Source organism: Gracilinanus agilis, chromosome 5, assembly GCF_016433145.1.
Source record: "Gracilinanus agilis isolate LMUSP501 chromosome 5, AgileGrace, whole genome shotgun sequence".
Taxonomy (NCBI): domain Eukaryota; kingdom Metazoa; phylum Chordata; class Mammalia; order Didelphimorphia; family Didelphidae; genus Gracilinanus; species Gracilinanus agilis.
Window position 1 is genome coordinate 282,120,815 of NC_058134.1, and position 23,206 is coordinate 282,144,020.

The 23,206-nt window shown below is 38.2% G+C and overlaps 1 protein-coding gene across 1 annotated transcript in view; it reads left to right on the plus strand.

The window, feature by feature from the left end:
- R3HDM2 (R3H domain containing 2) overlaps window positions 1–23,206 on the plus strand; it is a 98,430-nt gene that overhangs the window by 37,220 nt on the left and 38,004 nt on the right. Inside the window, exons 2-3 of the mRNA XM_044679222.1 lie at window positions 10,900–11,099; window positions 22,698–22,739. Coding sequence (XP_044535157.1) covers window positions 10,932–11,099; window positions 22,698–22,739 — 210 coding nt within the window. The 5' untranslated portion in view covers window positions 10,900–10,931. The remainder of the gene's footprint in view (window positions 1–10,899; window positions 11,100–22,697; window positions 22,740–23,206) is intronic.

The window sequence follows — 23,206 nt, forward strand, 5'->3', positions numbered from 1 at the left end:
AAAAAAAAAAAAAAAAAAAAAAAAAAAAAAAGTATAAAGTCAGTCCCAGGCCCTGGCATCAGGTCCAGGAAGTCCAAAACATTGGACCCTCTCAGTCCTCCTCAGCAAGTAAACACTTAGCCCCAGGGCAAAATCCTTTAAGCCAGAAGTAGAGACAGAATCGGCAACTGATTATATGGTTTGAAGTCTACAAGTACTACTCTTCCTTTATCTCTACCACTTATTTTATTCTATTTGATATTCTAGATCTTTAAGTTTTCCAAATGAATTTTATTATTTTATTGAGTTGTACTGATTTACCTCTCTATTTTTTTAGCCATACTAATAAAAATTCATTTGCAAAACTAAAAGGTCTAGAACATCAACGAGAATAAAATAAGTGGTAGAGATAAAGGAAGAGTAGCACTTGCAGACTTCAAAACATAAACTAGTAATAATCAAAATAATTTGGCATTGTTTTAAAAAATAGAGAGGTAAATCAATGGAACAGATCATATATCGTATACATGAAAATGAGAAATAATGGCACTCAACCCAGTGTTCTATGACCTAGAAAACCTAAATTACCTAAAAAAAGAAAGGTCTATTTCATAAAAATTGCTGGGCAACTGGAAAAAGATCTGGACTAAATTTATACTTAGAACAAGTATACACCATATTCCACAATAAATTCTATTAAGATTTGTGACTAAAATATTGAAGTAGAGAAGAAGACTGTATAGTTTTTACAGATATGGGTAAGAGCTGTATTCTTTTTTTTTTTATTTTAAACCCTTAACTTCTGTGTATTGACTTATAGGTGGAAGAGGCAATGGGGGTCAAGTGACTTGCCCAGGGTCACACAGCTGGGAAGTGTCTGAGGCCGGATTTGAACCTAGGACCTCCCGTCTCTAGGCCTGGCTCTCAATCCACTGAGCTACCCAGCTGCCCTAGCTGTATTCTTAACTAAATAAGAGACAGCGGCAAATTGCTAAAAATAAAAATGACAATTTTGTTTATATTGAAACCTGAAAAACTTCTGCATAAACCAAATTAATACACATAGCACAAAAAGGAAAGGCATCAAATGAAGGGGAAATCTTTGTATCATATTCCAGGTTTAGTATCCAAAGTATTTAAATAACTAAAAATGATCTGTAAGATCAAAAGCAGTACCCCCTTAAACAGTCAAAGGATATGAAGAATGCTCATAACGATTCCAAACTATTAGTAACCATGTGAAAGAATATTCCCATCTCTCTGTAGTGTTTAAGTAGGTTGATTTTTTTTTTTTTTTGTCTATTCCTATTCCATTACAAAAGTATTGATCAGCCCCATGATAATGATAGCCTTTCTCCCTCCATTTTGCTACCAATCCTTACCTCTTGGACCCAGATACACAGACATGGATTAATGATGTTGCTGAGCTGTACTTTGCTTACAAGAACTGGGAGTTTTGTGGAATTATATGAGTAAGATATCAAGTCTCTCCCAGTCATTAAAAGTCACCAAATTCTTAAAACAAAACAAATCTGTACTTATAATTTCACAACTCTGGCCATATTGCTACTTGCTATGTTTTGTTCCAACCTAGTTAATATCCCTAAGAGTTTCAAAATTATTTAAAAAAAAATTTTAATGCTATTCTCTCTTCTCACTTCTCTTTTCACTCATTCTTCAGCTCCTTTTAATCTGACTTCTAACCTCATTGTTAATCTGAGTGCTTTCTCCACAGTTACCAGTGTTTACTTAATTACCATATCTCATGACCTTTTCTCAATTTTCTTCCTTCTATACCATTCTGCAGCATTTGACAGTGATTACCACCCTCTTCCCCTAGATCAGTGATGGGAAAACTTTTTAAAAAGGGGGCCAAAGGAAAGGAAATGCTCATCTGTCAGTCTGTTTCTAAGGCAACTCTTGCGAAGTTTCATTGTATTGTATCCTACTCATTGTATTTGTCAGATTAGGAAGAATGTCACGTGGCAGGATAGAACATTTCAGGGGGCCATAGTTTGCCCATCACTGCCCTAGATAATTTTTCCCTTCTGGGTTTCTTTCTTAGTTCTCTTGCTACCTATCAGACTGTTCCTTCTCAGCATTCTTTCTGAATCATTGTAGATGTTCCTTCCTTTAACTACCAATATGCTAGTATGCCTCTAGGCTATATCCTGGACTTTTTATATATATGTTTGTATATATATATATTTATTTATTATCTATATTTATATTTCATGTATATATTCCATTAGGACCACATCAGCTTCTGTAGGTCCGTCTCTACACAGATAGCCCCCATATCTTAGAGATCCAGTCCTGGTTTCTTTCTCCATCATAGGATCATTGACTGACTATTGGATATTTCAAATTGGAATAGGCATCTCTAACTCCAGAAATCCAAAACAGAATTCATTATCTTCACTCCCTCATCTTCCCCCATCCCCTTTTCTCAAGTTCTTTCTAGTATTTGTATTTCTTTTTAGGATACCACCATTCTTAAATTCACCCAGGGTTTGCAGCCTTGGAGTCAACCTTGACTCTTCACTCTCCTTCACCTCATATAACCAATCACTTGTCATGTCTTGTTCATTCTACCTTTACAACATCTCTCATACCTGGACAGATATCTTGGTTCTGTTGTGAGGATTTGAAGAGGGAAAAGAGGAAGGATAAAAGTAGAAACATGTTGATGGAGAAAGAAGAAATGTGGTGGTGGAATTTCCTTCTCATAATTGAGAGGCTTGGAAGAAGAATACATTAGCATGGTGGGGGAAGTGGGCATCAGACTAGTCTTACTCAAATAAAACAGACAAAGGAGGCCTAAACATACATATAAACAGACAGAATTTGGTTTAGAAATACATCAAACTCAATATTGAAACAAGTAGAGATGAAGAGTAGGTAGGTGGAGATGCATTGAGGAAAGATAATACTGGAGAGCAAATAGCCACAAGCAAAACAAGCTTTCTGATGCTGAAGAGTATATTACAAGAGGAAAAAAAAAAAAAAGAAATTGAGCTGGAATCCAAGTCAGTGCCTTATATCACCTCTGGGGTATGTGAATACAGTGGAATTTTGTTAATGTAAGAAATGATGAAAGACAAATTCTGGGAATCTAGAGTAATATGAATTGATACTAAGTTGAAAAAGACCAACAATTAAGGAAATTATTTATTAAAGATTTTATATATATGTGTGTATTTAAGAATTAAGGAAAGCAATATTATAAAGAAAAACGACTTTGAAAAACTTAAAAGAACTCTGAGCAATAAAATAAGCAACCATATTTCCAGAAGTTCTATGATGAAGCATATTATTCATTTCCTAACAGGTGATGGGAAAGGATACAGAAGGAGATTATATTGTGAAGCTGGCCACTGAGTATTAGGTTGGCTTAGCTATGTTCATTTGTTACAAGAGGTTTTTTCTTCCTTTGTCTTAGTTTTTAATGGGATTTGGGTAGGATGAAGGAGGAGGGTTAGCAATAATGATACCAAGAAAAAAACATTGAAACTTTTTTAAATGGGCAGAGACCCAAAGAAATTTCAGTATAAAAATCAGACCAGCAGGGCAGTTTAAAAAATGATTCATGGAATCACATACTTTCAAAAAGAAAGAGCCAACCAGTGTGAAGTGGAGATTAATGATTTCATATGTAATCATCTTTGTGTTCTGTGTATATGGCAATGCTCTGGGTTGTGTCTTGTGAAGTGGCAGTGATTTTGTTTTTGGTGTTTAAGTTCAGAATGTTACAAATAAAATAAAATAAAAAAATTGACCCCTTCTCTCCAAACACACAGCTATCATCACCCCTCTTCTGTTGTGTTAATTAGTATCCATGCCCTAAGCCTTTCTCATCTCTAATTCATACTCATGGAGCTGGCATAGTTTTATTCCTAAAGCACAATTCTCACTGCTTCACTTGCCTACTTAATTAAGTGCACTGTGGCTTCCTACTAATTCTAGAAGCATATATAAACTCCTCTGTCTGGTAGAGACCTTTACAACTTGCCTCCAACCAGCCTCATTCCATGTTTCTCACTTGCATGTATTCATTCATCCAGCCAAACTGGGCTTCTTGCTATTTCTTAAAGATACTTTCTGTCTCAGTGCCTTTGCCCATGTTTGTTTTCCCATGTCTAGAATGCACTCCCTCCTCTCCTTTGCATCACAGAATCCCTAATTTCCTTCAAAGCTTAGTTCAAGAGCTGCTCTGTTCCCCATTTACTCAAGTTTTCTCCCTGGCATGACCTTTTATTTAGTTTATATATCCTTATGGCGTTTACGTGTTGTTTCCCCCAGTTTGAGGTAAGTTTGTTGAGGACAGGAACTGTGTTTTTGTCTGTGTAGCTCCAGTGCCTTAAATTGGGTCTGACATGCAAGTGGTGCTTCGAAAAAGCTTTTTGATTGATTTGTTGTGCTGGATTATTATAGTAGAACTGGCTCTACTCCAGATATGGTTACCTTGAATGAGAGTTACTATGCTATACCTATGACATTGGTTAATAAGAACAGAGTAGGACGAATTTGGCTTCAACACACCATGTGAAATGGCTACCAAGAGCATCCTGGCCATGCTATGAAAGATAAGGAGGTGATATATTCTTCTCTATTATATAGTTTATGTTAGGGTAGTGTTTGAAAGGATGGGAGAGAAGTAGATGACCTTTAAGATCCCTTCCATGCCTTTGATTCTGTCCTTTTTTTCCCTTTATTCTGGGACTCTTTGAATCAAGCAGTAAGAATAGAAGCAGCAGAGAGAAAACCACCTCTGGTGCTCTGTCTATGAGGGAGGCAAAGGTCTGATCCTTTTGCTAAAGGAAGAGAAAAATGGCCAGTAATGCAGAGAGCCTGTCTGAAAACCGCAGTAAAGCTCGATGGCCGCATCATCCCATTAAGCAAGGCACCTGCAGTTCTCATTTTAGAGCAAGTACCACCATAGCAGATATTGAGCAAATAAAGCAGGAACATTTCCAGAACATTTTAATGGAGTTACTCCCTCTTCATTCCTTCCTGAGAATTGCTGTGGATAGAAATTAGCTCCTGTGGGCTTTCCCCACAAGTTAGTAGCTCCTTTGCAGCCAGAGAGAAAAGATGGTTTTTTTGTTTTGGGGATTTGAAATTGGGGCCACCATCACCATCAATTGAATGAGTGCCACTGAAGTCTATTTTGGTTGATTTTTATAGTCTTCAAGGAGTTGGCACATGTTCTAACTGACCATGTTCCATTAATACTTCATATTCCAACATACCTCTCCCTAGTATTTTATACCCTTTCAGAGCTTCAAAATGAAGAAGGTCCATAAAGGAACTTTTTCTTATAGTCATCTAACCCATGGACTAACAGAAACTACCTCTCTAGATTTGGTTCTTAGTCTTTCTATCTCTAGGTAAAGGGCTATTTAAGAACAAGGTATTAGTGACTTAAGTTTTTCTGGTTTTTCTCCTTTTTAACATGGTGGCTATTTGGGGAATAGTCTCCACTTGATCTGAAAAGATTATAGTGAGGTATAAAGCCCTAACCCATTTAATAGAATAGGACAAAGGGTTTTTTATTTGTCAAGCCGCTATTCTTGTTTTCCTCTTGGGTCTATAGACTTAAGCAAACAATTCCAGACCATCCCTACTGTTCTCTAGTGTAATGTTCTTTTGGCTCAGTGCCTAGAAAGTTGCTTATAGAATTGATGGAAGAATACATAATCTCATTCTGCTCTGGAATGCATTTACCTTGACAGACCAGAAATTTATAGGGAATATGCAGCAGTCTCCCTGACAAAAGATTGCTCTATCTTGGCTTCTGATCACCTATCTCCTTATCATCCCATCTTCTGGCCCCAGCAGTCTGGCAGTCCCTTGTGAGCAACTTTTGAACTACTGAGTGTCCTCAGGAGACATTCAGCTTTAGAAATTATATTGCTTGACTGGCTGAAATGTTAAATGTGCATAAAGTAGGATGCAAGAGATATGTATATAGGCCCTCATGGGGGCTTGATAGGTATGCATTGTTCTCTTGTGGTTGCATTTTATTTTGTCCCTTTCCCCTCTTAGAACTACTCTTCCCTCTTTTGTCCTCTTCCTTCCAAACAGGTCATGAAACTTGAAAATAATTTCTTGATATTTTTACTCATTTCAATTTCCTTTCTTTTTCTAAAACATTACCTTTTGAATAATAACCTCTCTTATGTAGGTGCAGTTAAGAAAACAAAATCAAAGTCTTACCTTCTATCTTAGAATAAATAAGTATCAAGTGACTTGCCCAGGGTCTGAGGTCAGATTTGAGCTCATGTCTTCCTGACTCCCCACCAGGTACTCTTATCCCCTAGACTTTTCTAACTAGGATATCCATTAAGGAGACAATAGGATTTAGTCTGGTTTTTGGTTTTGTTTTGTTTTGTTTTGTTTTGTTTTTACTAGTTTCTATAAAAAACCATCTAGATTCTGGTGTGGTTTTCTTTTTCTTTTTCTTTTTTTCTTTCTTTTGAAGTGGAGCTGGAAGAGAGGACTAAACAAACTATAACCTCCAAAACATCATTCCTTCAGACAGTTTGATATTAATTTTTTTCTTGGCACTTTGGTCTAGAAATTTAGACAGTATCCAACAATGTAATATCATATCAGGTATCTGGATTATTGATCCTCTTCTAGACATAGGGGGAAAGGAAAGCGACTCACAAATTAGGTTTCCATGCTTATTTGATGATTTAGTTGTAGAAAATAGCTGCTTTTTTACACACACACACACACACACACACACACACACACACACACACACACACACACCCTCTCAGGTTTTGAAACAACAATTTGAGGAAAAAAGACTTTTGGAATGAGAAAACATGATTGATTGCTGATTTCAAAGATTTAAGTGACTGCTTTGTAGAAAAGGGCACTACACTTATTCATTGTTGCTCTAGAAAATTAGAACTAAGACCAATGGGCAGAAGTTAAAGGGAGCTGTGTTTTGCTGCTATGAAAAAGGACTTTCTAAAAGTCAGAGCTATCCATCAGTGGAAAGGGCTATCACAAAGTAGTAAACTGTGTGTCTTGGAGTTGTTCAAAAATAGACTGACCATCTTTAGAAATATTATTAAAAGGAATCCTTTCACTGAAAAGGAGATTGACTCAAATGACCCAAGATTTCTTTCAAATCTCAGGTTTTATTAATTCAAGATAACAGTTATTGATCATCTTATATATGGAAGGGTGGGCACCAAAAGGGATACAAAGATGAGTTAAAATGTGATCCTTGGCCATAAAATGCTTTGTGTTTAATAGGAGAAATGTATACAGACAGCTGTAACAAAAGAATTCAAGTGAACATAAATGGATGGTACAAAGTACTATGATTCTTTATTTCTGTTGAAGTAGCTCAGCCAAGAACTGTCATTTATCTTTGATTATATAAAATTAAAAAGCTTTTGTACAAACAAAATGAATGCAACCAAAATTAGAAGGAAAGCAACAAACTGGGAGAACATTTTTATAACAAAACTCCCTGACAAAAGTTTAATTTCAGAAATATATAAGGAACTAAGTCAAATTTACAAAAAATCAAGCCATTCCCCAATCAACAAATGGTCAAGGGACATGAATGGGCAGTTTTCACATGAGGAAGTCAAAACTATTAATAAGCACATGAAAAAGTTTTCTAAATCCTTCCTGATTAGAGAAATGCAAATTAAAACAACTCTGAGGCACCACCTCACAATGTTTGTTTTAAATTCAGGGAAGTGTCTAGCAGACTCCCTATGGACATGTGGGAGACTTTGAGACTACATTACCCATGATTCCAATGGGTCTTAGGCCATAGGGACGTCAAAGGTCCCCACGCAGGGAGCAGTTTAAATTCAGAGGAGGGCCAAAAGAATGCCTCTTGATCTTCCTGAGGGGCTAAAAGCTAGGCAGGCGCCGTCACATATATATTTTACCAACATGGCCATGGCTTTTATTAAACTACTAATTTCTCTTATTATATCAGTCTTTATCATTTTTAATCTTAACAACACATAGCAGATTGGCCTATATGATAGCAAAAGAAAGTGATAAATGTTGGAAGGGATGTGCCAAAACTGGGATACTAATACTCTGCTGGTGGAGTTGTGAATTGGTCCAACCATTCTGGAGGACAATTTGGAACTATGCACAAAGAGCTCTAAAAGAATGCCTGCCCTTTGATCCAACCATACCACTGCTGGGTTTGTACCCCAAAGAGATAATAAGGAAAAAGACTTGTACAAAAATATTTATAGCTGTGCTCTTTGTGGTGGCAAAAAATTGGAAAATGAGGGGTTGTCCATTGATTGGGGAATGGCTGAATAAATTGTGGTATCTGTTGATGGTTGAATACTAGTGTGCTCAAAGGAACGATGAACTGGAGGAATTCCATGTGAACTGGAAAGACCTCCAAGAATTGATGCAGAGTGAAAGAAGCAGAACCAGGAGAACATTGTACACAGAAAGAGACTGATGCACTGTTGTACAATCAAATGTAATGGACTTCTCTACTGGCAGCAATACAATGATCCAGGACAATTCTGAGGGACTTATGAGAAAGAATGCTATTCATATTCAGAGGAAGAAATGTGGGAGTAGAAACACAAAGGAAAAACAACTGCTTGAACACATGTTCGATGGGGATATGATTGGGGATATTGACTCTAAGTGATCCCCTGGTGTAAATACCAATAATATGGAAATAGGTCTTAATCAATGATACATGTAAAACTTAGTGGAATTTCATGTTGGCTACGGTGTGTGTGGGGGGGTGTGAGTTGGAGGGGTGGGAAAGAACATGAATCTTGTAACCATGGAAAACCACTCTAAAATAATTAAAGTTTTTCAATTAAAAAATGTAAAAAAAAAAAACCAAAAAGATTTAATTTCAGAAATATATAAGGAACTAAGTCAAATTTACAAAATATCCTCACTATCAAATTATCAAATATCAAGCCATTCCCCAATCGACAAATGGTCAAGGGACATGAATGGGAAATTTTCACATGGGGAAAACAAAACTATCAATAAGCACTAGAAAAAGTTTTTTAAATCCCTCCTGATTAGAGAAATGCAAATTAATGAGTCACTACTTCATACCTAGCAAATTGGCCTATATGATAGCAAGCAAAGGAAAGTGATAAATGTTGGAAGGGATGTGGCAAAATTGGGATACTAATACACTGCTGGTGGAGTTGTGAATTGATCCTCCATTCTGGAGGGCAATTTGGAACTATGCACAAAGAGCTCTAAAAGAATGCCTGCCCTTTGATCCAGTCATACCACTGCTGGGTTTGTACCCCAAAGAGATAATAAGGAAAAAGACATGTACAAAAATATTTATAGCTGTGCTCTTTGTGGTGGCAAAAAATTGGAAAATGAGGGGTTGTCCATTGATTGGGGAATGACTGAATAAATTGTGGGATCTGTTGGTGATGGAATATTATTGTGCTGAAAGGAATAAAGAAATGGAGAAATTCCATGTGAACTGGAATGACCTCCAACGATTGATGCAGAGTGAAAGAAGCAGAACCAGGAGAACATTGAACACAGAGACGGATGCACTATGGTACAATCGAATGTAATAGACTTTTCTACCAGCAGCAATGCAATGACCCAGGGCAATCCAGAGGAACTTGTGAGAAAGAAAACTACCCACATCCAGAGGAAGAACTATGGAAGTAGAAGTGCATTAGAAAAATATATACTCGATCGTGTAGTGTGTTAGTGATATGATTAGGATTTTGATGTTAAAAGATCACTACTGTAAATATAAACAGGGAAATAGGTTTTGAACCTATTTCCACACATATAACCAGTGGAACTGCTTGTCGGCTTTGGGAAGGGGGTGGAGAGAGCAGGGGAGGGGGGATTATGAATCATGTAACCATGGGAACATATTCTTAAAAAAAAAAAACAACAGTCATTCATGGCATAAATTTCATGTTTTACTAGTCCTTCAAATTTAGAGCACCAATCAGTTTGTGATCACATATTTCTAATTTCTGTGCAGAGCATAAATCTGTTGTGTTGAATATTTTGTAGAAGACAGAAACATTGGCCATTCTTTTGTCAGTAACCTTTTATTTAAAGTTGTTTTTCATTTATTGATTGGGATCCTAGTGTTTGGAAGCTAAGAACTCATGCAGCTATGTTTCCTAGGTCATAGTGAACAAAAGCAGTATACTGTTAGATAAATGTATATATATAACACTGATTCACCCCCCTCCCTCCATTTCTCAAGAACCTTATATATCTTCTCTTCTAAATTGAGCTAAAAAAGAGGGTGTTTATGATAACTATTGTTGAGAAACATTGTCCCCTAGTAGTATGTTCTGTTTTCAAGAGTGTACTGGGGATGGACATGGAATTTGAAAAAGTTTTCAAACTTGTCTTTTCAGAAGAAGAGTAGTTAGGCTTGAAGTCCAGTCATGACTCCATGAGAGGGGAACGGTCTCCAAACCATTATTGGTGCCAAGCATGTTTAACTTCAAGTGTTGCTTTGGGGAGAAGAAATCTGAAGTCTTTGTGGAAATAGCGTTTCTATTTCTAGCTGTGTACTTCTGTAACAATGCTGGCTTCCATGATAATAACTAGTCCCTTTGAGGGATGTGAGGTGAGTCACTGGGGGCACCAAAGCAGATTCCCTTCTCTTTGGAATTGAAATGAGCAGGGGCAAACCTGTCCTGATGCCATGACAGTGCACTGGGGCTTTGGAAACAGTTCACGAGGTCTTGTCCCAGCAGAGCCTTCAATGGGAAGCCAGGTTGGAGTTTGGGAAGGCCTTCATGAGAGGAAGCCCAGAAAGCTATCCTGAGCCAGCATTTTGTGTTCAGAAGAACAGAGATACCAAAATATGAAATGGAGTTCTGTATGTGGGGAATTTGTCTAATACCCTTGCTTTCTTTATACTTTCTCTTGCCATAGGTGTCTACAGACACTACTTTATTTTATTGAAGATGTCTAACAGTAACACTACTCAAGAGACCCTGGAAATAATGAAAGAATCAGAAAAAAAGCTGGTAGAAGAGTCTGTGAGCAAAAATAAGTTTGTATCCAAGGCATCGAGTAAAGAAGACATTGAAAAGGAAGGTGAGGAGGATGCTAGTGTTCGGCAGGAGACACAGGTAAGTGACCAGAAAAGCACACTGTAGCTCTACCTGGAAGGGTCCCTGTTGGATGCCTTTGGCAGAGGTCTCAAACTTCTTTTTTTTTTTTTTTTATATTTCAATTTCACTTTCTTTCAAAGACCTTTGGTTTTAAAATAATAAGGTCCTTCCAGACATAGAGCAAAACATAATTCCTCACCTCAGAATCATAGTACATGTAGATGGCTTAACTCTCTTCTCTAGATCTAGATCTAATAATCCCAACTTAGTATCCTAATATACTTCAGATTTTCAGAAGAGAAGAAAGAAAATAGAATCACAAGCATGTGATGGGGCAAGTCATGAAACGTTGCAGTCATTAAAATCTCACAACCAAAACTGTGCATCTGTCCTAGTGCACAGTGTTAAAATTCATATCCTGGTTGTGTTAAAGCAATCAGCATTTAGTGGGTCAAAAATAGGATCTGAAATTGCCACTTGGTGTAGGTGATTGAGCAGTGTTTCACACCTTAGCTGCCATGTTGTTTTCTGCCCAAGTCTAGACTGTAGAAGAAGGCAGTTCTGTGACCAGACAGTATTTCTTCCTCCAGAATTTGACCTTTCTTTCATGAACTTACCTGGCATCAGAATCAATTCCAGCCAACCCTAGATGTTCTTGTATTCCCCTATGAACAGTAATCCTAAATTTCAGCAAATTCATTGACTAATATTTCTTTAAATAACCTGGCCTCCAAGTGCTTCAGAATTCTGAGAGTGTACTTGTGGACCATAACCATTTATCATCCCATATCATTCTATGCCTGATTATTCCTAGTCCTGTTCTTTATACTAAACATGACCTTTAGTCCCTTGACCTCTCAGTATGCTTTCTGGCTTGCCTTGCCTAGTTTTCCTGTCTTTGTTCAGACCATGTCATACTACATCCCTGTATTAAATCCCACCATCTGTCTCATCTATTTCTAATTATTTGCTATTGAACAACAATGGAAAAGGTTACACAAGTGTGCTGACTGGGTGCATTACAAATTATGTAGTCTGTCTTCTACTGGGCTATCACAACAGCCAGACATTTCTTTTATTCCTCTCCAGTTGATTCTTGGTCACTCCTTATAGCAGCCCTGTTTTGCTCACTAGATATCCCACAGCAGCTTCTTCGCCCTCTCTTGCTTCTCTTCATCCTTTGCTTAACTCTGCTTTATCTGTTACCCCTTCTCTTGCCATCATTTCCCATTTTCTCCTTCTCATACAGGCTAATCCATTTGCTTGTATCCTTATCCAAGCCCCTCCAGCAGCAGTCATCTCTGCATGCACTCTTTGATCTTTAATCTGTTAATCATTTTCTACTCCATGATGCTTTCTTTTCCCTAGGCTTTCAGGCTGCACTCTCAGTCTCCTTTGCCAGATCCTGGTTCAAGTCCTATCCTCTAACCACTGGTTTCTCATAGGGTTCTGCCTTGACCCTTTGCTCTTCTCCCGATATACTATGTGGTGATTTCTTTTTTTTTTTTTTAAACCCTTAACTTCTGTGTATTGGTTCATAGGTGGAAGAGTGGTAAGGGTAGGCAATGGAGGTCAAGTGACTTGCCCAGGGTCACACAGCTAGGAAGTGTCTGAGGCCGCTATGTGGTGATTTCATCAGCTCCCATGGATTTAATGATCATTTCTGTGATTTTGATTCTCAAATATCCCTATCTTTCTTCAACCTCTCAGCTGACCTCCACCTGTCTTTCAGATATCTCAGACTGGATGTCCAGTAGACATCTTAAATTCAGCATGTCCAAAATGAAACTCATTGACTTTTTCCTTAAACCGTTCTGCAGTCCTCACTTCCCTATTTGGGTAGGGGGCAATACCACTCTCAGTCCCCTGTGCTCACAACCTAGATGCCATCCTTCACTTCTTACTCTCTGTTGGCAAAGCCTGTTGATTTCACTTCTGCAACAGCTCTCAAATATGCCTTCTCTCCCCTGAGGTATCACCTCATACCTAGAAGATTGGCCAATATGACAGTAAAGGAAAATAATAAATGTTGGAGGGGATGTGGCAAAATTGGGACACTAGTGCATTGCTGGTGGAGTTGTAAACTGATCCAACCACTCCGGAAGGCAATTTGGAATTATGTGCATTGGGCTTTAAAAGACTGCCTGCTCTTTGATCCAGCCATACCACTTCTGGATTTATACCCCAAACAGATAATAAGGAAAAAATGTTTCTACAAAAATATTTATAGGGCAGCTGGGTAGCTCAGTGGAATGAGAGTCAGGCCTAGAGACGGGAGGTCCTAGGTTCAAATCTGGCCTCAGCCACTTCTCAGCTGTGTGACCCTGGGCAAGTCACTTGACCCCCATTGTCTACCCTTACCACTCTTCTGCCTTGGAGCCAATACACAGTATTGACTCCAAGACGGAAGGTAAGGGTTTAAAAAAAATATATATTTATAACTGCACTTTTTATAGTGGTAAAAAATTGGAAAATGAGGAGGTATCCCTCGATTGAGGAATGACTGAAAAAATTGTGGTATCTGTTGGTGATGGAATACTATTGTGCTGTAAGGAATGATAATCTGGAGGAATTCCATGTGAACTGGAAGAACCTTCATGAACTGATGCAGAGTGAAATGAGCAGAACCAAGAGAACATTTTACACGAAAGTGAAACATTATGGAATGATCAAATGTAATGGACTTTTCTACTAGCAGCAATGCAATGATCCAGGACAATTCTGAGGGACTTATGAGAAAGAGTGCTATCCACATTAAGAGAATGAACTGTGGGAGTAGAAATGCAGAATAAAAAACATATGGCTTACCACTTGTTTATATGGGTATATGATTTGGGGTTTTGGTTTAAAAAAATTTCTCTATTGCAAAAATGAATAATATGGAAATAGGTATCAAGTTTTAAAAAATTGTTAGTAAAATAGTAAGGGTTTTTTAAAAATGTCACTTACAGTTGGGATATGTTAAAGAGAGCTTGCTGTACTGAAAGAAGCACAGAATTTAGATCCTTTCTCTGCCTCTTGCTTTAAGATCATGGGAAATCCATATCTGATTTGCATCATAATTTATACATTTGTAAATAAAAGAGTTGGAAGAAGTGACTTTAAATAAAATTTTAAAAATATGCCTCTTCTCCTCTGATCTGCCACTGTCCTGGTACAGGGCCACATCAACTTATACTTGGACAATTGCTATAACCTGCTGGTAGGTCTGCCTGCCACAAATCCATCCACACTCCAAACCATCCTCCATTCTACCACCAAAGTAGTTTTCCTCAAGTACAGATCCAGCCATGTCTTAACACCACCACACATACTCAGTAAACTCCAGCGGCTCCCATATTGTCTCAGGGTCAAATGCAAAATCCTCTTTTTGTTGTTGAGAGCCTGCCCTCCCTCCTTTCCAGTCACTTTATTCCCTGAAATGTACTCTTTAATCCAGTGATACTGGTATCTTTTTTTTTTTTTTAAGCCCTTACCTTCCGTCTTGGAGTCAATACTGTGTATTGGCTCCAAGGCAGTAGAGTGGTAAGGATAGGCAATGGGGGTCAAGTGACTTGCTCAGGGTCACACAGCTGGGAAGTGTCTGAGGTCAGATTTGAACCTAGGAACTCCCATCTCTAGGCCTGACTCTCAGTCCACTGAGCTACCCAGCTGCCCCCAATACTGGTATCTTTGCTGTTCCTCAAACAAGACATTCCATTTCTAGACTCTGAGATTTTTATCTGTCTCCTTGTTTGGAATTCTCTTACTCCTCATTTCCACCTGTTGACTTCCCCGGCTTCCTTTAAGTCCGAGCCAAAATTCCATTTTCTATCAGAAGTCTTTCTCTCAAGTCCTCTTTATACTTATCCCTTCCCTCTTTTAATTATTTATGCTGCATATACATCTTGTTTGTACATATTTGTTTGCCTATTGTCTCCCCCCATTAGAGCATGAGCTTCTCGAGGACAGGGACTGTCTTTTGCCTCTTTTTGTATTCCTACAGCTTAGTACAGTGCCTGGCACATAGTAGGAACTTAATGCATGTTAACTAACTGACATAAATTTCTTCCTCTATTCTAGCTCTTCCCCTGATAGCTACAAACATGTTAAGATCTCCCATAGCCCTCAAAGTTTCCTATTGTCCTATTAAACTGTCATCCTCTATCTTTCTTCCCTTTCATAGCCATATTTGTAGAAAAAGCTCTCTTCTACATTCTCTCCTCTCATTCACTTCTCAGCATCTTGTGGCTCCTGGCTTCTAACATATCATTCATATGAAACTGCTTTCTCCAAAATTACCAATGTTCACTTAAATTACCAAATCCAATGCCCTTTCTTAGTCTTTATTTTTAACCTTTCTGCAGCACCCATACTGTTGACAATCCTTTTCCTCTAGGTACTTTCTCTTTTCTGGTTATTCTACCTAGCTCATCAATTCTTCTCAGCATTCTTTATGAATCATTGTTGATTTTTCTCCCTTTAACCATGAATATTGTCCCTGGGCTTTGTCCTGGACCTTCTCTTTTCTCTATATACTCTATACTAGCTCTTAGGGCTCATTTCTACACAAATGACTCCTATAGCTGTAAGTTTGGTCCTGATCTAGTTCTTGAACTCCCTTCATAAGATTACTGACTGACTGACTGATATTTTAAATTATGTCCTTTTGTTATCTGTAACTCAAAAAATCTCAAGCAGAAATCACTATCTTCTTTCCTTCCCCCCAATCCTACCTTTCTTCCTAATTTCTATTGTACTATTGATGATACTACTATTCTTAAATTCCCCAGCTTCACAGCCTTGGAGTCATCCTTTACTCCTCATTCTTCCTCATCCTATATATCTTGTCAGTTTGGTCCAATCTTGTTATTTCTGCCTCTTTGACATCTCTCATATCTGTCCACATGGCTATCATCCTTGTTAAGGTTCTTATCACTTATCTCAGTGATTTCCAAAGTGGGCGTCACCATCCCCTGGTTGGCACTGCAGCGATCCAGGGGGGTGGTGATGACCACAGGTGCATTTGGGGGCAGTGATAGTATGTGACAGGGGGTGGTAGGCCAAAAAAGTTTGGGAACCATTGTTCTAGGATATCGAAATAGAAATGGGCCTCCCTGTACTAAGTCTTTCCTCTTCCTAGTCCATATTTCACTGGCCTGCGAGAGTGCTTAACTGAGTTCATTGGCTCTCTTTTATCTCTAGAAGCATATACCAGCCTCATTCCATGTTTCTCACTTGCATGTACTCACTGGTCCAGCCAAACTGGACTTCTCGATATTTCTCAAAGACACTATCTCAGTGCCTTTGCCCATGCTTGTTTCCCTTGTCTAGAATGCACTCCCTCTTCTCTTCTCTTCTGCATCACAGAATCCCTAGTTTTCTACAAAGTTTAGTTCAAGAGCTGCCCATTTATTCATGTTTTCTCCCTGGCATGACTTTTTATTTAGTTTGTATATCCTTATGGGGGTGTTGTTTCCCCCAATTCGAGGTAAATTTGTTGAGGGCAGGAATTGTTTTATTTTTGTCTTGTAGCTCCAGACCCTTAAATCAGTCTTGGCATGTAAGTGGTACTTAATAAATGCTTTTTGATTGTTTGGCCAAGCCCAACTAAAATCAGCCATTTCCTTTATTGCCTGAGAGAAATGGTGCTTTTATAAGGATAGGAAACATTTTTTTACTCACTCTGAATACTGTCTAAAATTAAGAAAAAAGGAGGAATGTAGTCAGCCTTAGAAGAACCAAGACCTCTCTAAGTACTAAGAAACAATTTCTGAACATTTATAAAGGACTAAATGTCCTTGAAGACATTTTGGTTCACTAGCTATTTTCTCTCTTTTACTGATAAAATCAGAGAATTTCAGATTTGCAAGGATCTCAGTAGTCATCTAATCCAACTGATACTTGAAAAAGGATACTTTCCATCTTTAAAGAGCTTAGCCAGAGCTCTTTTATCCAGAGTACCTCAAGTGGTAGGAGCCCACTGCCTTATATAAACACTAGGTAACACAGTGGCTAAGGACCAGATCTGGTCAGAGGTCAAATCTAACCTCATACTTTACCTGTGGGACTCTGGGCAAGGCACTTAACTTTTCTTAGGCTCACTTTCCTCATCAGTAAGATGAAAATAATAATAGCACTGTTTCTGAGGGTAAGAATATTTGTAAAGTGCTTTACAAACTCTAAAAGCGTTCTCTAACTGCTAGCTTGTATTATTATTGCCTTCTTAGGTGTCCCATTTTCCCCTCATTTAGGTCTTACTTTACCCCAGTTTCCTCTTTTTATCTTCCTGCTCATTGTTCTTTTTTCTATCTATCCAAGCTAAGCAGAATAAGTAAAGGCTACTTCCACACAGCAATACTGTAGTTACTCAGAGACTACTCTTATGTCTCCTCTTTGTCTAATCATCTCCAGGCTAAAAATTCCCAATTCTTTTAACTGCTTCACATAGGACATGAACTTGAAGGCCTTCACCACCATTCACACTATAGGAAACTCTCCAAGTTACTATTTTCTTTCCTAAAGTGTGGTTCCCATGGCCAATTGAAGACTTGGTGTGATCTGACCTCCTTATTCATCTTAACTCTCTCTGATTGCAGTCCAAGATTGCACACAAGCTTTCTGGTCTGCTCTTTGTTGCCTCAATATTGAGTTTACAGTGCACTAACACATCCTGATCTTTTTCTAGCTATTCCTCTCTCAGCCTATACTTCTCAAGTTGGAAACTTTACATTTCTCCCTGTGAAATTATCTAGTGTGAGCCAGGCTCCTGCTCTGTTCTCCCTTCATCTTCCTTGCCTCATCTCCCTGTTATGTGGTTCCTTGGCTGCACATGGTCAGCTGGTCCTCTGGTCCCTGACTCCTGACACTAGCCATGAATCACAAATCATGTCCTGTTCATAATGGGGAAAGATGTTGCTACTGAGCTCTAAAGACATAGTGATTCTCTTCTCTGAGGGTCATTGTCAATAAGGCTACAGTTTTTATTCCATGGGCCTACAAAGCAGGTGTCAGGAGTAGCTGGCATAGTCTTTTACTTAGAAAAAGCTCATCTTAGGCCTAAAATCTAATCATGAGCAGGTACCTGCTGCTTTCCTCCCCCTGCTTCTGTGGAAACTCCTCCTCATACTGTGGTGGAGATGCAGACGTTTTTGCAGCAGTGCTATTAGCATTTACTGCTGCTTCTTTTTCTTTAAACTCTCTCCTTCTGGCTTAGAATGGATATGAAGTATTGGTTACAAAATAGAAGAGCAATATGTGCTATTCAGTAGGGTGAAGTGACTTGCCCAAGGTCATATAGCTAGGAAGTGTCAGAAGCCAGATTTTAACCAAGGACCTCCTGTCTCTAAGCCTGGCTCTCCATCCACTGGAATCATCCAGCTGCCCTCTATCAATGCTTCTTGTAGGAACTAATTCCCTTGAAGGCCTTGATACTACCTCTCAGGAGCCTGTATTATGATGGGAATAATTGGGACTTCCCACTAACATTGGGACCTCCATGGAAATAGCCCCTCTCTCTTCTATCTGGTAGCCCTTACCGGAGCCAGTATGGTGCAGAGGGTGAATAATGGGGCAATACCCCTCAGTTTTTGGACTATTGGAAATTTTTTTGACATTTTTGTTTAGCTGTTTGTATTGAACATACTTTCATGGAGAGAATTGTTGCCCTGCCATCAGCTCAGTTCCACTGTCCCAGTAAAGTTCTACATCTCTGTCCTAATCTTTTAAGAATTTTTACATTTAAGAATCTTGTTTTTATACCACTTTCTTTTTCAGATGTACCCCTTCGCAGAAATACAGCCTATGTAAAAAATAATGCGAAATTAGCCAACTTAATTCAACTGTATATGCAAATACATACCCATAGCTCTCAGCATTTCTACTGAAAGAAAGGTCTATCTTCTCAACTACCTCCAGGCCAAGCTTGCTTATTTCAGTTATTCAGTGTCATTTTATTGTTCATTCCATTTATTTTATAGTGATTGTGTCTACTATTTTTCTGAGCCTGATTGCTTCACTTTATCAATTCACATAATCTTACCATGTTTCTGTGACTTCTTTATCACTTTTTTCACCACAAAGTAATGGTCTCTGCACCAGTTTACTTAGCCACTTCACCATGGATGGATGGCTACTTTGTTCCTCTTATCTTCCACTAAAAAGGTCTCCCATAAAAGCATTACCATAATTGTTGGTTGAGTTCAATACTGTTTATACTATACTTCAGATATATTAGGGGCAGCTAGGCAGCACAATAGATAGAGAGCTCTAGGCCTGGGATTAGGAATACCTGAGTTCAAAAATAGCCTCAGATATTTACTAGCTATGTAACCCTGAGTAAATCACTTAACCCTGTTTGCCTCACTTTCCTCATTTGTTAAATGAGCTGGAGAAGGAAATGGCAAACCATTTTTTGGTAATGGAATGGCTGTTTGACTCTATATACATAATTTTACTTGTGTGATATTGGAAATTTGGGAGTCCTTGAACTAATTTTGAGGTCCCTGATCTAAACTTCCTATGGACATTTAGGGCTCTTTCAAACTACATTTCCCATGATTCCTCTTGCATAATCAGATAGACAGGAAGTATAATAACATAGAGAGAAGATATAAAAAGGAAGTACCTGGAAGAGCACGCACTCTTTCTGGGCTGAAGCAGCAACATTGGATTTTGCTCTCTCTCTTTTTATCTCTTCTACTTCCCTCTTATCTTTAACTATTGTAGTTAGATTTTTAGGGGTACAAGATGATAATGTCAAATGATCAATTGGGGAGACCAGTCTCCCAAATGATCACAGACGGGATTGTGATAATGAGATTAAATCTACCCTGCCCATCTTTAGATTTAATCACCAAAGGTGTAAACATCTCCATTTAACTCACAAGTTGGGAAGTCTGTAACCCACCTGTGTTAGAATGAGTAACAAATCAGAATTTGCTGACTGCCTCCTGGTAAAAGCATCTATTGTGATTGGACACGCAAACTAGGAGGAAGGCACAGGAAGTGACGCAAAAGAGGCCCCTTTAAAAAGGGAGAGTTGAGTGAGCCAGGTGTCTTCTGGTTGGTGAATGGGACCTGAAGGAGCTTTTCTGGCTCATGACCAGGACTTGGAGGAGCTCTGCAGCTGGTGAGACTGTTCTTAAATCTTTCCTTGGAAAGACTGAACCTTCCTGAACTTCTCTTAAGGAACTTCCTTTTAATAGAGACTCTGTGGCTGAAGCTTTTGCTTTGTTTGACTTGAGGCCCTTTGGGCTCCCTTGGCTGAGGGTTAATTAGATCTACCTGGATTGAACTAGGGGATCAGAGCAAATTACCTACTGTGTTAGATTACTTATCCTATCTTATCCTCTCTCTTATTTCCTTATTTCTACTTCCTCTTCTCAATTGTAAATAAATTTCCATAAAAGTCATTTTAACTTGACATTTTTCTTAATTGGGTATTGATAATTGTTCAGTCCCCGGGCAACCAACCTTTTAATATATATTCAACCAAAAGCCCCCTTTTTCCCCCTTATACTTGAAACCCACAATAACCATCTAAAAATAGTGCTGTGGTCTGCAAATTAAGTATGACACAGTTAGTTAAATGTATTAACTGATATGATAAATTTTATGACTTTTTACATCTTTAAAAAAAGCTTTTATTATATAATATGACCTCCTTTTGCTGTGCTTGTTTTATTCTTTTAATTTAATTTTTTCCAATTTAATAAAAATCCATTTTCTCTCCTTCCTACCTGTCCCTGGCCTTTTGATTAAAAGAAAAGAAAAGAAATGGAAAGAAAAGAAAAGAAAAAAGAAAACTAAGGCCATTATAACCCATATGCTTGGTCAAACAAAACAATCTCTGTTTTTTGGCCAGGTCCAGAAATATGTGTCTCAAACTGCATCCTGACTCCAATATCTCTGTCTATTGTTGGTTAGCATGGTTTATGATCAATCTTGGAATAGTGGTTGGTTAGTGTGTTAGTAATAGTTCTTAAGTCTTTTAAAGTTGTTTGTTGTTGTTGTGTAAATAATCTCCTGTTTCTGCTTATGTTGCTCTGTATCAGTTTATAAAAATTTTCCCAACCTGTTACTTTCTTTGACTGTCGATTGGAAAAAGGCTTTTTTTCTTAAAAATTTGAATCTGTGTTTTATATGATTTGATATTAAATGGACAAAATTTTGACATTTTTAGTTTATCATAAAACCACACTTCTTGTCACATTGTGTAGTAAATTTCCAATATACCTTTGACAAACTGTCTACTTTTCCAGGTTTAACCTTGATTATAGCTTATAAGTTTTTAGTGGGGTTTAAATTAGACCTATTTCCAGGCCACTGAAACATTTATCTTCTTCATTTGGGTAGGTTTCCTTTTTCATGTTGAATGGCATGATATATTGCCATGATGTATTCCATTTTTATTTGTGAATTCCTGTAATTCTGGAACAAATCTACTTCTCAGTATGTTACTATATTTATCATAGTTCATTCTCTCAATGGGGATAAGATTTCTAAGGCCATTAGATGTAAAAAAGAATCCTGAAAATATTTTAAGGGTTTATGTGTGTGAATATTGTACCCAGATTTTACAGGTTCACCTGGACTACTTTTGATCATTGTGGTATTAGAGTTGAATTAAAACATGAGTGTTGTCAATAAAAATAACATTTTTCCTATCTTCAGTGCTACAATCTTTGTTTTGTTGCACCCTGACAAGCATTTTTTCTTCATAGTAATGTTGAGCAACTTTTTTTTTTTAACTGTTCTTGGTATTCCTCCATCTTCAAGAACCCTACACTTACTGTAGAGGAATCAGGGACAGTCTCTCCAGTTGTCAAAAACTGTGTTTCTTTGTTGAGGATTCTTTTAAACTATTTTACAGCGGTAGTTTTTAAGTCCTTGGCATTGTGTCCACCCCCCTCGCCATCTTCTTACCCTCATTTTTGACCATGCTTTCGTCTCTGATTCAGTCCAGCTATTTCTGGCTCATTGTTGGCTTGAATGATACTTGAGCTTGACTTCCCACCCTAGCAGCTGCAGCAATATCTCTTAGCAGTCATTAAAGTGTGCTATTTTAAAGCAACAACTTTTACACATTTCTTTGGATTAACATGTGTTCTTAAAAACCATAGGAGTTTTTAAAATTACAAAAGAAAGCAATGAAATATATATGTCATGAGAACCAGCTGGGGAAAGCAACTCAGTTCACTTTTGTTTGGTCAAGGTCAGATGTCCTTTATCAGTGATAAGACAAGCACATGGCCATGGTCATCACCACCATGCTAGGCCCAAGTAGTCAGTACACTGCTGGAGTCATCATTTTGATTCCTCAAGTTCAGGCAAGTTTAATGTCTAGACTGGTCACTCGGCACTGTGGAGTAGCCAATCACCTCTGAGTGCCTAGTTATTTCAACAGTGAAACTGCATGTTTGTAGAGCGTGCTATAACTATCATTCTAATATCTCTGACTCTTATGATGGCTTAGTCAGTTGGGGTTAAGTTACTTGTCCAAGGCCGCACAGCCCTAAGTGCTTCTTAAATAGGTTCCACAGCTATAGATTGTGTTGGTTGACCCAAGAAGAGGATGACCCCACATGTTGATTTTTTACCCCCGGGCTTTAATGACTTCTTTCCCCTTTTTTGCAGAGGCGGGCTTCCAACCATGGACATGCCAGAAAAAGAGCCAAGGTGAGAGAGCCACAGTGGCTACCTTTTTTCCAAGGGCATCAATCACCATTACTGTCGTTCACCTCAGCACAACTAGCTTATTTTTCTCAGTTGACCTGGGGAAAGCTTTCTCATGATCTTTTCTGTAAACTTCCCCAACTATGCCCAGGATATTGTAGTTCTTGATGTTCTCTGTTATTTCGGCATAGTTAGAGTATTGTTCCATTGCTGAGAAGGAGCAGCCTACCAACAATCAACCTCCACAGAGCCGGAGTGAGTTGTGCTAGTTCCATTGGAATTCCATCTCACCAGTGTCCTTTATGAACTTGGTAGCTACATACATTTTTCTTTGCAATAAATCACGTCCCCATTTTATAAGAGAAGAGTCAACAATTTTGAATTTCCTAGTGATATAGGAATTATTAGTGTTTTTAGCTAAGGGATTTTGGGTTTTCTTTAATATTTAAAAACAGTACCATACAGATTCT